General features: G+C 37.3%; 1 protein-coding gene across 3 annotated transcripts in view; it reads left to right on the plus strand.

Moving 5' to 3' along the window:
• The window catches only part of MAP3K5 (mitogen-activated protein kinase kinase kinase 5), a 207798-nt gene that overhangs the window by 110241 nt on the left and 85459 nt on the right, over window positions 1–12098 (plus strand). For all 3 annotated transcript variants that reach the window (XM_047102683.1, XM_047102684.1, XM_047102685.1), the window contains exons 8-10: window positions 1725–1837; window positions 8510–8669; window positions 10971–11124. In XM_047102683.1, coding sequence (XP_046958639.1) covers window positions 1725–1837; window positions 8510–8669; window positions 10971–11124 — 427 coding nt within the window. The remainder of the gene's footprint in view (window positions 1–1724; window positions 1838–8509; window positions 8670–10970; window positions 11125–12098) is intronic.

The following is a 12098-nucleotide window of genomic DNA, read 5'->3' on the forward strand; positions in this document are numbered from 1 at the left end:
ATACAACACAGTGAGAATTGTATTTCTCCGATAATACAGTGATGTTGAGTATCTTTTCATGTGTCTGTTAGCCATTTGGATGTCTTCTTTGAAAATGTGTCTATTCATGTTTTCTGCCCATTTCTCCAATGGATTATTTGTTTTTTGGGTACTGAGTTTGATAACTTCTTTTTAGATTTTAGGTACCAACCCTTTATCTGATATATCATATTCAAATATCTTCTCCCATTCCTTCAGTTGACTTTTAGTTTTGTTGATTGTTTACTTTGCTGTGCAGAAGCTTTTTATCTTGATGAGGGGCAGTAGTTCATTTTTGCTTTTGTTTCCCTTGTCTCCAGAGATATGTCAAGTACGAAGTTGCTGTGGGTGAGGTCAAAGGGGTTGCTGCCTGTTTTCTCCTGTAGGAGTTTGATGGTTTCCTATCTCACATTTCGGTCTTTCATCCATTTTGAATTTCTTTTGATGGATGGTGTTTTTTGATCACCAACAGTGATACAGTTGGATATTCCACTTCTATCACTCCTTGAGCCAGCTAGTTAAGATTAATGCTTACTTGATTTTTGTTCAGAGATACTTGTTCTACTTAAAAAGTAAGACCTTTTAAAAGGGCACATGATCCTCAATATCCAGAAAAATGTACTTTCTCTTTCCTTTTGAAGTTTAACTTATGGTTTTAAGTTATGGGAAATTTCAAGCATGTATAAAAGCCAAGAATATGCTATAATGCACACTATTGTGCCCACCACCACTTTTGCTAATCCTATCTTTTTGTTAAAAGATAGTTAATGATTTAAATGGGAATGCCTTTATCTTAGAATTGTATTTTTTCTACATAGCTTTTTTTTTTAATATCACCAAATGGTCATTTATTCAGTATGTAGTCCTCAAATTTCCTCAATTTGATTAAAAGTAAAGATTTCATTTTTCAGATTTGTCTAAAGCAGTTTCTAATGGTCACCAGGGTGTTTGTTTTCATTTTCTTTTTCTTCATGCGCCCAAGTGTAATAATGTTGAATATTGTTGCCCGTTAAATGATGTACGTGAGGAAACCCTTGGACCAAATCTAAGAAGCGTTACCTTGAAAATACAGTGGATGTGCAAACACTGAAGTCTTTTCAGATGTTGAAGTGTTTTTCCAAGGGTGATATTTAGTGTCATGCATATTCAGAAAAGGGTTCTTATTCTCTTGAGCCAAAATTAGTATGCACAGGCACAATCTCTGTTTTTCTTAATTTCTTAGTGCAATTGACGTTCTTTATTTCGTTTCTGTATCACTCATGTGAAACTGATTGTTTCAGTGTGTTCCCTAGATGATCCCCTCATTCCTTTGTGTATTTTGAACGCTTTTTAAAAACTACTTTAAAAAAATAGGTACGGGGTTTTTATTTTTTAATTACCACTGCTTACACATGTGTACACACACACACACACACACACACACACTCTGTCACATTTCTGGTAGATTGTTGAAAAGAGGATCTTTTAAAAGACAGAGGCTACTATGATAAGGGTGAGCTAAGTAGGGGAATGCAGTGGAGCTAAGGGTTAGGAAAGGCAGATACTTATGCATGAAATCCTAACAGCACACTAGATTCTGGGGTGAAGGCCAGTGGAATATTTTTGCTTGCTCAGGCATTGAAGTTATGCAAACAGAAGCTATTGCACACCCAGAGATTCTTGATTGAGAAAGTAAACTTGTACATTTGTTTTTTTTTTTTTAATAGGTTCAAAAAGGCATTTGAATCTGAGCCATCACTACAGTCAGGAATTAATTATGCGGTCCTTCTCCTGGCAGCTGGGCACCAGTTTGAATCTTCCTTTGAGCTCCGGAAAGTTGGTAATTGCAGCTTGATAATTTTACATGGAAATCAAGAAACTGGACTCAACTTGGTACAAAGAAAAAGAATCATTGATAGATAGACCCTTTGCTTTTATCTTATCTGTCTTTCTGAAAAAAAATTACTATATATCCTTGCTTAGTGTTTCCTACTATTGTGCCGAATCCTGATATTGGGATGTAATTTGGTTTTTAGTTTATTTTACCTGTTTCTAAAAGTCCCCTGGTTAATATTTATTATTCCAGCACAAACTAAAATTGAAAATATGGGCTCTGCAGTCAGCTTCAACTCCTAAATAAGGTAGTGTTTGGAGCATTAGAAACATTTCCTAGTTTAGATTTAGAGAAGGAAGAAGAAGAAGAGGAAGAAAAGATTTCTGACAGTTTCTATTTCTGATTCCCCTCTACACCTTCAAGCTCTGTGATTTCAGTGGTGTTGGAGGTGGAGCCTCCCTAAGCCCCCAGACCAGCAGGCCAAGCAGATGGCAGTCTTGGCAATGACCAGTCTCCTCAGAGACCATCTCTGGATTATAGCCGTTGACAGGATGTGCTTCTGTCCCTCTTATCTGTGGACATCATCTCATCTTCTTTGGAATTTGAAGAATTACGGCATCTTAGTGAATAAGTTCTGTGTGATTTTCTTGGTTCTGGCTTTCGTAGCATTTTTTAAGGTTTTACATACTGGAATACCATATTAGAATGGTGATGAGATCTTGCTCTCTCCTAGTGTCTAACCAATTCTCTTTCAGGGAATCTTTCCCACTCTTGGAGGAGTCATTACTACAGGCCTAGAAATACACCATATTTTTCACAGACGGAAAAAATTCTTAGTGAATCCATGAATTACAGAAAATTCTTTCACTTTAAGATTTTTAACTGGAGAAGGTTTTTCTTCAGTTTTCCTTCAAGAAAAATGAGTCCTGCACTTTTTTACATTCAAGGGAAGGGCTTATAAAATAGCCATGTGTAATGTTCTGGGAAATCCTTGATGGCAAATAAAGTTTGAGTATTAAGTAATTTTTGAAAGAGCCCAGACTAAAAGAATGATAAAATGCTTTTGCTACTGAATTGCACTGGTATTCAATGCACAAAGCTTTATTTGAAATGATTTTTCAGTTGGTAAATGAAATCAGAGAAAATGCATTGCAACTTGTACTTTTCAGAAATTATTATTATAAACAAATTTGTATCTAAGGTTGATTTTCTGACTCCACACTAGCTAAAATTCTTTACATACTAGTGATCTAAAAATAATTTGTACTGCTGTATTCTTAAACTTAAGGAGAAGTTTTATCGAAGCCTCCAGATCATTGCAGGAATTGACACTAATTTGCATGTGTTGATAGAACAATAACATAGTGGTTTGAAAATGTACCTCTTCTAAATTCTCATTTTTAAGTTAAACATACATTAAAACGATCAGCACTCTGCTAAGAGAATAGATCTCATCACAAAAAAGAAATAATTATGTGATATGAATGAAGTGTTAGCTAACACTATGATAGTAGCCATTTTACAATATTTAAGTGTATCAAAGGAACACATTTTACATCTTAAACTTACACGATATCATATGTCAATTGTATATTACAATAAAGCTGAGGGAGAAAAAGAATGGAGGTTTGAGGAACTATAATTAATATAACTCTCTACAGAAAACATACTTTAATTTTTTTTCCCAAGAACTCATTCACAGTATATGTTGAACAGGCATTTGAAAGCATATGAAGCTGAATTTTAAATTTTGGAAAGTGCAGAACATACACAGACTTAAAATGTGACTTGACAATGAATTTTTAGCCACTTCAAGAATGAAATTTTAGGTTTCTAAAATACTGTGATACACTCTCCAAATTGTATGTCCTTTATAACTAAAAGGCAATTAAAACTCACTGGATTGTACTCAATCATAAATTATGCTCATAATCATAGGCTGACCTAAAGTTGATTTTTTATGGCACAATAGGATTAGAAGGGTTTTCAAAGAAAAGCAAGAGTTAACTAGTCTAATATAATAATAATTATATGTGAAAAAGAAAACTGATAACACATTTTGCATATTTTAAAGATATACTTTTAAAAAGCATTTTTTTTAACGTTTATTTATTTTTGAGATAGAGAGAGACAGAGCATGAACAGGGGAGGGTCAGAGAGAGGGAGACACAGCATCTGAAACAGGCTCCAGGCTCTGAGCTGTCAGCACAGAGCCCGACGCGGGGCTCAAACTCATGGACCGCGAGATCATGACCTGAGCCGAAGTCGGCCGCTTAACCGACTGAGCCACCCAGGCGCCCCTAAAAAGCATTTTTAAATACTCTAATCAAATTTCTCAGTAATTTATATCTTCCTATATTTCTTCTCTTGACCCCCTGCAGTTGTACAGATTAGCCTGAATTAGTGACTTCCCCTTAGTAATCAGACTTTTTTTTTAATGAAATCTCTTCTTCAGGTGCATTTTGAAATTTTGATTTTTTTATAAAAGGTAAGCAATTAAAATTTAAGATACCGTAAGATAATCACTAAATTGGAGGCATCTAAACATATCATCTTAAATTTAAGATCTCTAAGGTAAAAGTATTCTTAACTGTCCTAATCTATTGCCCAAAGACTCTCAATTCTGGTCATGTGTGTATTTGAGGTCAAGACTAACTACTTCATGATCTGTGTTTCACTTTCCCAGTTTTTAAATAATCATTGATATTTAGACTACTTAGAACTAGGATTTAAAACACAGAACCACAGGGGCACCTGGGTGGCTCAGTCGGTGAAGCGTCAGACTTCAGCTAAGGTCATGATCTCACGGTCCGTGAGTTCGAGCCCCGCGTCGGGCTCTGTGCTGACAGCTCAGAGCCTGGAGCCTGTTTCAGATGCTATGTCTCCCTCTCTCTCTGACCCTCCCCCGTTCATGCTCTGCCTCTCTCTGTCTCTCAAAAATGAATAAACATTAAAAAAAAATAATTACAAAAAAATAAAATAAAACACAGAACCACAAGGTGCCTGGGTGGCTCAGTCAGTTAAACGTCTGACTCTTGATTTCAGTTCAGGCCATGATGTCACAGTCCTGAGATTGAGCCCTGTGTTGGGCTCTGCACTGGGCCTGGAGCCTACTTGGGATTCTCTCTCACCCTCTCTCTCTGCCTCTCCCCCTGCTCATTCTCTCTCTCTCTCTAAGGAAAAAAGAAAAAAAAAGCCACAGAACCACATCTTACATGTTCTTCCTATTTCCAGCTTCACAAGACTTAAAGCTAATATTCAGATTTTAGCTAAGTAACAGACGATTTCCCCATTTTTGTGGAATTTTTCAATCAACTATGAGACATTTTATGGGAGAGAGTCAGAATTAGGGGTTTGGTGATGTAATGATGATGTAATAAAAGAACAGGGTGCTTGGAATTGAGACAAACCACTCTTCAAATCTCATTTTCGGGGAGCAATCAAAATGAAATCTGTATTACTGAATATAAAAATCCATGATTCTATAAAGATAATTTAAAAAAGGAAGTCATAACAAAAACAAAATCCATCACCCACCACAACATAACTCATTTGTCATGTATAGGGATGACCAGTTTCTCAGAAAATTAGAAATTATAGGGAAGAAATTACATCCCTTCCTTCCTTTTTTAAGAAATACCACAGCTCATCTAGCAGATGAGGTACAGCTCTTCGTAAAGTATGCTGCATACTAAACATATTAATCCCTGGGAGAGGGTAGTCTTCAAAAGAATTCTAGTTAATGAAGTGGAGGGAATGATAAGGCCGACATCGATAGTGATGTTGCAATAATGATCATCAGAACTAAAACCACTAAGTGAACAAGTTTCATTTTCTTTATTGTAGAGAGAGAGAGAGAGAGAGAGAGCGCACACATGAGGGAGAAGAGGTAGAGAGGGAAATCCCAAGCAGGCTCTGCACTGCCAGCACAGAGCCCGATGCGGGTCCTGAACCCATGAACTCTGAGATTATGACCTGAGCCGAAACTAAGAGTTGGACACTTAACGGCCTGAACCACCCAGGCGCCCCAGAAAATGTTTATTTTTGTACAAACTTCATTTCACCATATTTACGTGATACCGATGCTCACTCACACATTGCTTGTTAGCCACAAAGGACAAATGTGCCTGTAGAATCCATTCTGTTTATGCCCCCGGGGATCTGGCTGTCAGCAAGCCAGCCAGAATCCCTAATAGTGAGATGGCCCAACAGCGCTTCTTCATGTGATGAACATGGAGTAAGCAGCAGTTCCTGTAAAGTAGTCTCACTCAGATTTTAAGACCTAATGTCCAGTTAATAGGAATCGCAGTGGCTATAAAAATGAGTTAGACAACACAAACATGTCAGATTCATGCCAAGGTCAAAGTTAAATGTCACTCTCATAATATGAACTTCTGGCATGTAAGCATAAATCAGAAATTTTCTCTTAACACTAGTACTGTGATTTTTCTATTACACATTGTCATAGTCCCTATTTAAATGTTTGACATGATTTGCTGCTAGATCAATCCTCGGTTCAATGTTCTGCAAGCATGACACAATAAAAAGAGCTCATTTCAAATGAGGTTAGTAGAGACACCTATTTTCAGTATCTTATTTTCCCCATGCACTTTCTTCTTTCCTTTGTATTCATTGATTTTTTTTTATCATACCTAGATAGGACATCGTGCATGTTGTTCCATACCTGTGTGTAATTTTTTCATCTTATGAAATTTTAAGGAGGCAAAGCTATTCTCTTTCTTATTATCACAAAAATGTGAAGGATTCCCAAATGGACTTTTTCTTCTTTTTCTTTTTTTCTTTTTCTTTATTTTCTTTGTAGAGACAGAGAGATTGTGAGTGGGAGAGAGAGAGAGAGAGAGTGTGAGAAAGAGAGAGAAAGGGAGAATCCCAAGTAGGTTCCACACTCAGCTTGGTGTCTGACACGGGGCTTGATCCTACGACCCTGGGATCATGACCTGAGTGACCTGAGCTGACATCAAGAGTTGGGTGCCCAACCAACTGAGCCATCCAGGCTCCCCACAAATGGACTTTTTCTTGAAATGTTCAGGGCTTAAGTGTAATTATATCATAAAAAGTGGCATAGCGTTTTTTAAAGATTATTTTGTTTGGTTAAAGTATCGTTTTCCAAAAAAATTCATACCTCTCAGGAAATATAAAATAGAACACTTGTAAAACATTTTATTTAACTCCATTGATATGGAAAAGAGGATATGTCCAGTTCAAAGTGCATTTAAGAAGCTAGGGTATTCATAGATCAATTAACAAGAAATGTTAGGGTAAGATTTCTGAGTTTGACTGAAAAAACAAAATTAGGCCAAATAGGTCATAAATCTTAGGGATTATCTGTTTTACTACTAGACAAAAAATATTTGTATCTCTACTGAACAAAACATGCAAGTTAACAAGTAAACTTATCTATGTCTGAGATCTTTAATAAATAGTAAACAGTGAATGTTTTATAAGTGTTCTATTTTATATTTCCTGAGAGGTATGAATTTTTTTGGAAAACGATACTTTAACCAAACAAAATAATCTTTAAAACAGTGAACTTGCCACACTTTCCCTGGACAGTCCTTGAGGTACCTGATGCCACTGTGGGATATTGAAATGAAATGTCCCAGTTTTTTACCTTAGTCCCAAATCTCAGATAATTTCCCTGATACTTTAATGTTGTGAATACTAGTGGCAATTAACAGTTTTACAAGGATATATTCTTTTTAAACAAAGGAGTGCAAATGCAAAAATAATAGAAGGCAAAGTAGAGACAAAAATGTATAATGAAATGCAAAAAACCCAGAAGAACCAAAACAATGTTGAAAAAGAACAAAGTTGGAGGATTTACATTACCTAATTTTCAAATCTTGTTACAAAGCAACAGTAATCAAGACAGTGTTATCTGCCACTTTCCTTATTTCTTAAACTTTCTAAGTATATAATTGTTTTTGCATATAAAATTATTATTAATTATTGCCTAATTATACTCAATTATTATTTTATTAATTATTTTTGTTACTATTTATCATTATTGAATTGACCCAATTATACTCAATTCTATGAGTGATAGAATTGCATCATATTTCCCTTTCAAGTAACTAAAGGATCCTTGTTATTATAAGGGAAGCAAAATGGTTACACAACAAGGTGTTACCACCTTTTAATTGATGCATATACAGTGCAGGCGTATATTAAAATTCTGGAATCATGCACATCCAAGTGACAGTGGCAGTTATCTTTGGACTTTCAAATTAAAGTGATTTTTTTTAAATGAACTTAAACCCCTTTTATAATTGACACTTAAAGCTATTTGAGGGGCGCCTGGGTGGCGCAGTCGGTTAAGCGTCCGACTTCAGCCAGGTCACGATCTCGCGGTCTGTGAGTTCGAGCCCCGCGTCAGGCTCTGGGCTGATGGCTCAGAGCCTGGAGCCTGTTTCCGATTCTGTGCCTCCCTCTCTCTCTGCCCCTCCCCCATTCATGCTCTGTCTCTCTCTGTCCCAAAAATAAATAAAAACGTTGAAAAAAAATTAAAAAAAAAATAAAGCTATTTGAATCTGAAAGGAGGAAATAAAAGCTTATTGTATTTTAATAAAATGTCTGGCTTTTTTTTTTTTTTTAATTAAAAAGGCTCTGCCTGGGTGCTGTGTGTTTGTAACATTGTACTTCCTGTTGATCTTCCAGGGGTGAAGCTAAGCAGCCTTCTTGGTAAAAAGGGAAATTTAGAAAAACTCCAGAGCTACTGGGAAGTTGGATTTTTTCTGGGTGCCAGTGTCCTGGCCAATGACCACATGAGAGTCATCCAAGCATCTGAAAAGCTTTTTAAACTGAAGACGCCAGCATGGTAATAGTAAAGTGTTATGTGTTTAAGCAATTACTTTTAATAAACAACTCTTATCACTTATTTCCAAATTGTTATATTTGTTGAACTGATGATTAGATTGAATTTATTTGCTTATAGAACGAAATGTAGAATTTAGAGGAAAACCTCATGTTCATAAATAAAATGTGTTGAATATAGGTTCTGGTGGTTTTGGGCATAGGTGAGGTCTGCTTGCCTTCAGCTTAGCCTTTTCATGACATTGACCAACCCGCTAGCCCAAGTTGGCTAGGGTTACCCAGAGGAATCATGCAGAGGCCTCACATTTTGCACCTGCAAATCGAATCGGTAGATTGACAGATTTTTATCCCAACCTCCCCCGTTTCTGCCCCAAACGTATACCCTATGTTCTCTTTATGACCTAATCTGTTTTGGGATTCTCATTGTTGATTTTCACTTCTTTACACTAAGGCTTGTTAATGCATTTGAATGTTTCCTATATGTGTGTATTTGTCTCATTTCAAAATGTTCCTGGAGTGCCCCCAAGTCTCATCATTATGTATGTGGTAATTGAAGAGATGAAAGCAAAATTCCATGTGCATTTAGGACTGTTTTGGAAAACAATGCTGATTTTATTATATATCATGTGTGATGATCACTAGCCGTAAAGACTTTAAAAGGTTGACCATGATATCAAGAAAGGCTCAGGGCGGCTCAGAGACTGGACCACTGACTTGTTTTCATCAAAGGAACCACTTGAGGAGATGCTTACCACTGTAGGTCCCTATGGCTTCCTAAAAGAATTCCTCACGTTCAGGTCTTCTCATTAGCAAACCTTCCCCAGTATCACACTTATAGTGATCTTCCCAAAAATTCATGTCTGACCCTTCCCCTCCACTGACATCCTTAAATCAGTATGGTTGAATGGCTCTTCACAGCCTAAGGGATAAAGCCCATCTCCTTGGCTGGTGAACAAGGTTTACCTTTAGTCATTCCAGCCTCCGATCTTGTCACACCCCCCAGTTACACTGCTCTCCAGTCACATGAAATGTGCCAGACTGTGGCTTCATGCATTTGTGTCTCAGCACACGGTGAGAAGGCCTCTTCCGGGGATCTTCTCTACCTGGGGACCTTCCTAAATCTGCCCACAAACCAGACCCCCACCTAAAACCCTTTTCTGCATCCGGATAGAAGCATGTGGGTGTTATTGCATAAACACATGTGATTAGTTCATCTCATGAAATCTTCTTTCGTGTTTGTCATTTTTAAATTAGGGGTGCCTGGGTGGCTCAGTCGGTTAAGTGTCTGACTTTGGCTTAGGTCATGATCTCGCGGTTCATGGGTTTGAGCCCTGCGTCAGGTTCTGTGCTGACAGCTCAGAGCCTGACTTTGGTTAATTGTATCTCTGTGTATTGGTAGCCCTACTGATGTTTAGGTTGCTGTGCTATCCCTTTTACATTCCTGTCTCCTCGGCACTGTGTGCTGCTACTTAGGAACAGGGCTGTACAATTAGTGCGATGTCAACAGTAGGTGTTCAGCAAATGACATGAAATAAATGAACCAATAAATGCCTGCGTTACATGCCGCCAAATCCGTCATTTCTTTACAGTGATCATTCTGATGGTCCAGAAGGGGCTGAAGCACAGGTCCAAAGAGCTTTGGTGTGAGGTATCCCAGCTTCTGTTGACAAGAAAGCAGCCATTATTTTATGCAACAGTAATAACCACAAAACAATGCCTTAAGTGTCCATTCACTTAATGTCCATGTTTATAGCTTATGAAGTACTTGCAAACCCACTAATTCATGTAATTATCTCGCTCCTCATTTTTTCCTAACTTTTTCCTTTGAGGCGCCATCTGTCTTGTTAGGTTGGAGGGTATTTGTATAATATATCAGCTGAGTTGCTTCAAAGCAAAATAATGATCCCTTATGAAGGGTCTATTTAGAAAAGCTTTCTCATGGAAGCATATTTTAAAACATGTGCATTGACCACTCCCTTGAATAGAAGACAGGCATTTTTGTAAAAGTCATGTTTTCAGCAGACGTATCAGTCAGTCCAAGCTATTTAAGCCCTCTGCACCTCAGTTTCCTCATCTTTAAAATGATGTTATAACAGCCTACTTTATTGAATTTTTGTGAGATACAGAGGAGACAACGTACGTGAAAGTACATGGCATATAACAAATAATGAGTAATGTGTGGTGAATCGGAATACCTAAATATTAACGCTATATTTCAATTACATCCACAGATTAAAACCAGGATACATGGGAACAGGTGGTTCTAAATTTGCCCATTGTGTGTTTTATATCTTTTCATTTTTAGGTACCTCAAGTCTATTGTAGAGACAATTTTGATATATAAGCATTTTGTGAAACTGACTACAGAGCAGCCTGTGGCCAAACAGGAGCTGGTGGACTTCTGGATGGATTTCCTGGTGGAGGCCACAAAGACAGATGTTACTGTAGTTAGGTTTCCGGTGAGTACTCTTCACTTAACTTAACTTTAAGTGCATTTCTATTTTGTTTCTTTTATTTAAAGAACATCTTGCACTGTGATTTTAATAGTACTAGTGTTACTTTTTTAAAATAACTTCTCAAAATCAGAGAAGTGAGATACATCTTTATGTTTTTGCCATGAAATTGGGTGATTTCTTGTGATAAGTTGTAAAGTGTGCTTTCCAAGAAAAGATTGTCTCTTGCTTAGCGCAGTTAGTCAACATATCGCTTCCGACCAGACACAAGGGTGCTGTTAATTCATACTACAGTTTTGTTAACATTGTCATCGGTATCGTTACCATTATTGTGGTGAAAAGTGTCAAGCTCACCTGGGTCGTTATTCCATCTCGACCACTCATTACCCACATGGGTCAGAGTTAGATTTAGTGTCCCTAGCCACCTTTTACAATGCCTTGGATCATGAGAAATGATGACTCATAGGTTCCAGTTTGCAACTTATTTTGGCCAGATATAGATATAGATACATGTATAGTAGACACACACACACTTTTAAAAATATATTGCTCATCTTCTCAGCTGCTGCCTTTCCCATCCTGATGGCTCTCAGAATGCCATCCAGAGCAGTATAAGCTTAGCATCTGATTCAAGAATTACCAAGTCATTGTGTGCACTAATCTCCTCTCACGTCAAAGTGATGCCGTAAAACTCTGTTTGAGCTCTCTAGTCCAGTCCTCCCTATTCAGGTGGTAACCACGCTCAATTCTTTTTCTCTAATTCTCATTCTCCAGTTCTTGCTGGTAGGATCATCTGTTTCATTTCATTAAATCCATTGCTGGCATTAACACGCTTTCTTTACTCTTCCTTCCCGATGAAGCCTTGAGCTCCGCAGGATCTTCATTTGAAAAGCCTTTCAAACTAAAACACTTTGTTTTCCAGCCTAGATAATGTGTAACCTAGGAAAATACTTATCTCAGAGTGAGCTGGCAGCATGCCT

Source organism: Lynx rufus, unplaced genomic scaffold, assembly GCF_022079265.1.
Source record: "Lynx rufus isolate CCGP_SWC_20201006 ecotype Redwood Valley unplaced genomic scaffold, mLynRuf1.p SCAF_6, whole genome shotgun sequence".
In the NCBI taxonomy this organism is placed as follows: Eukaryota; Metazoa; Chordata; class Mammalia; order Carnivora; family Felidae; genus Lynx; species Lynx rufus.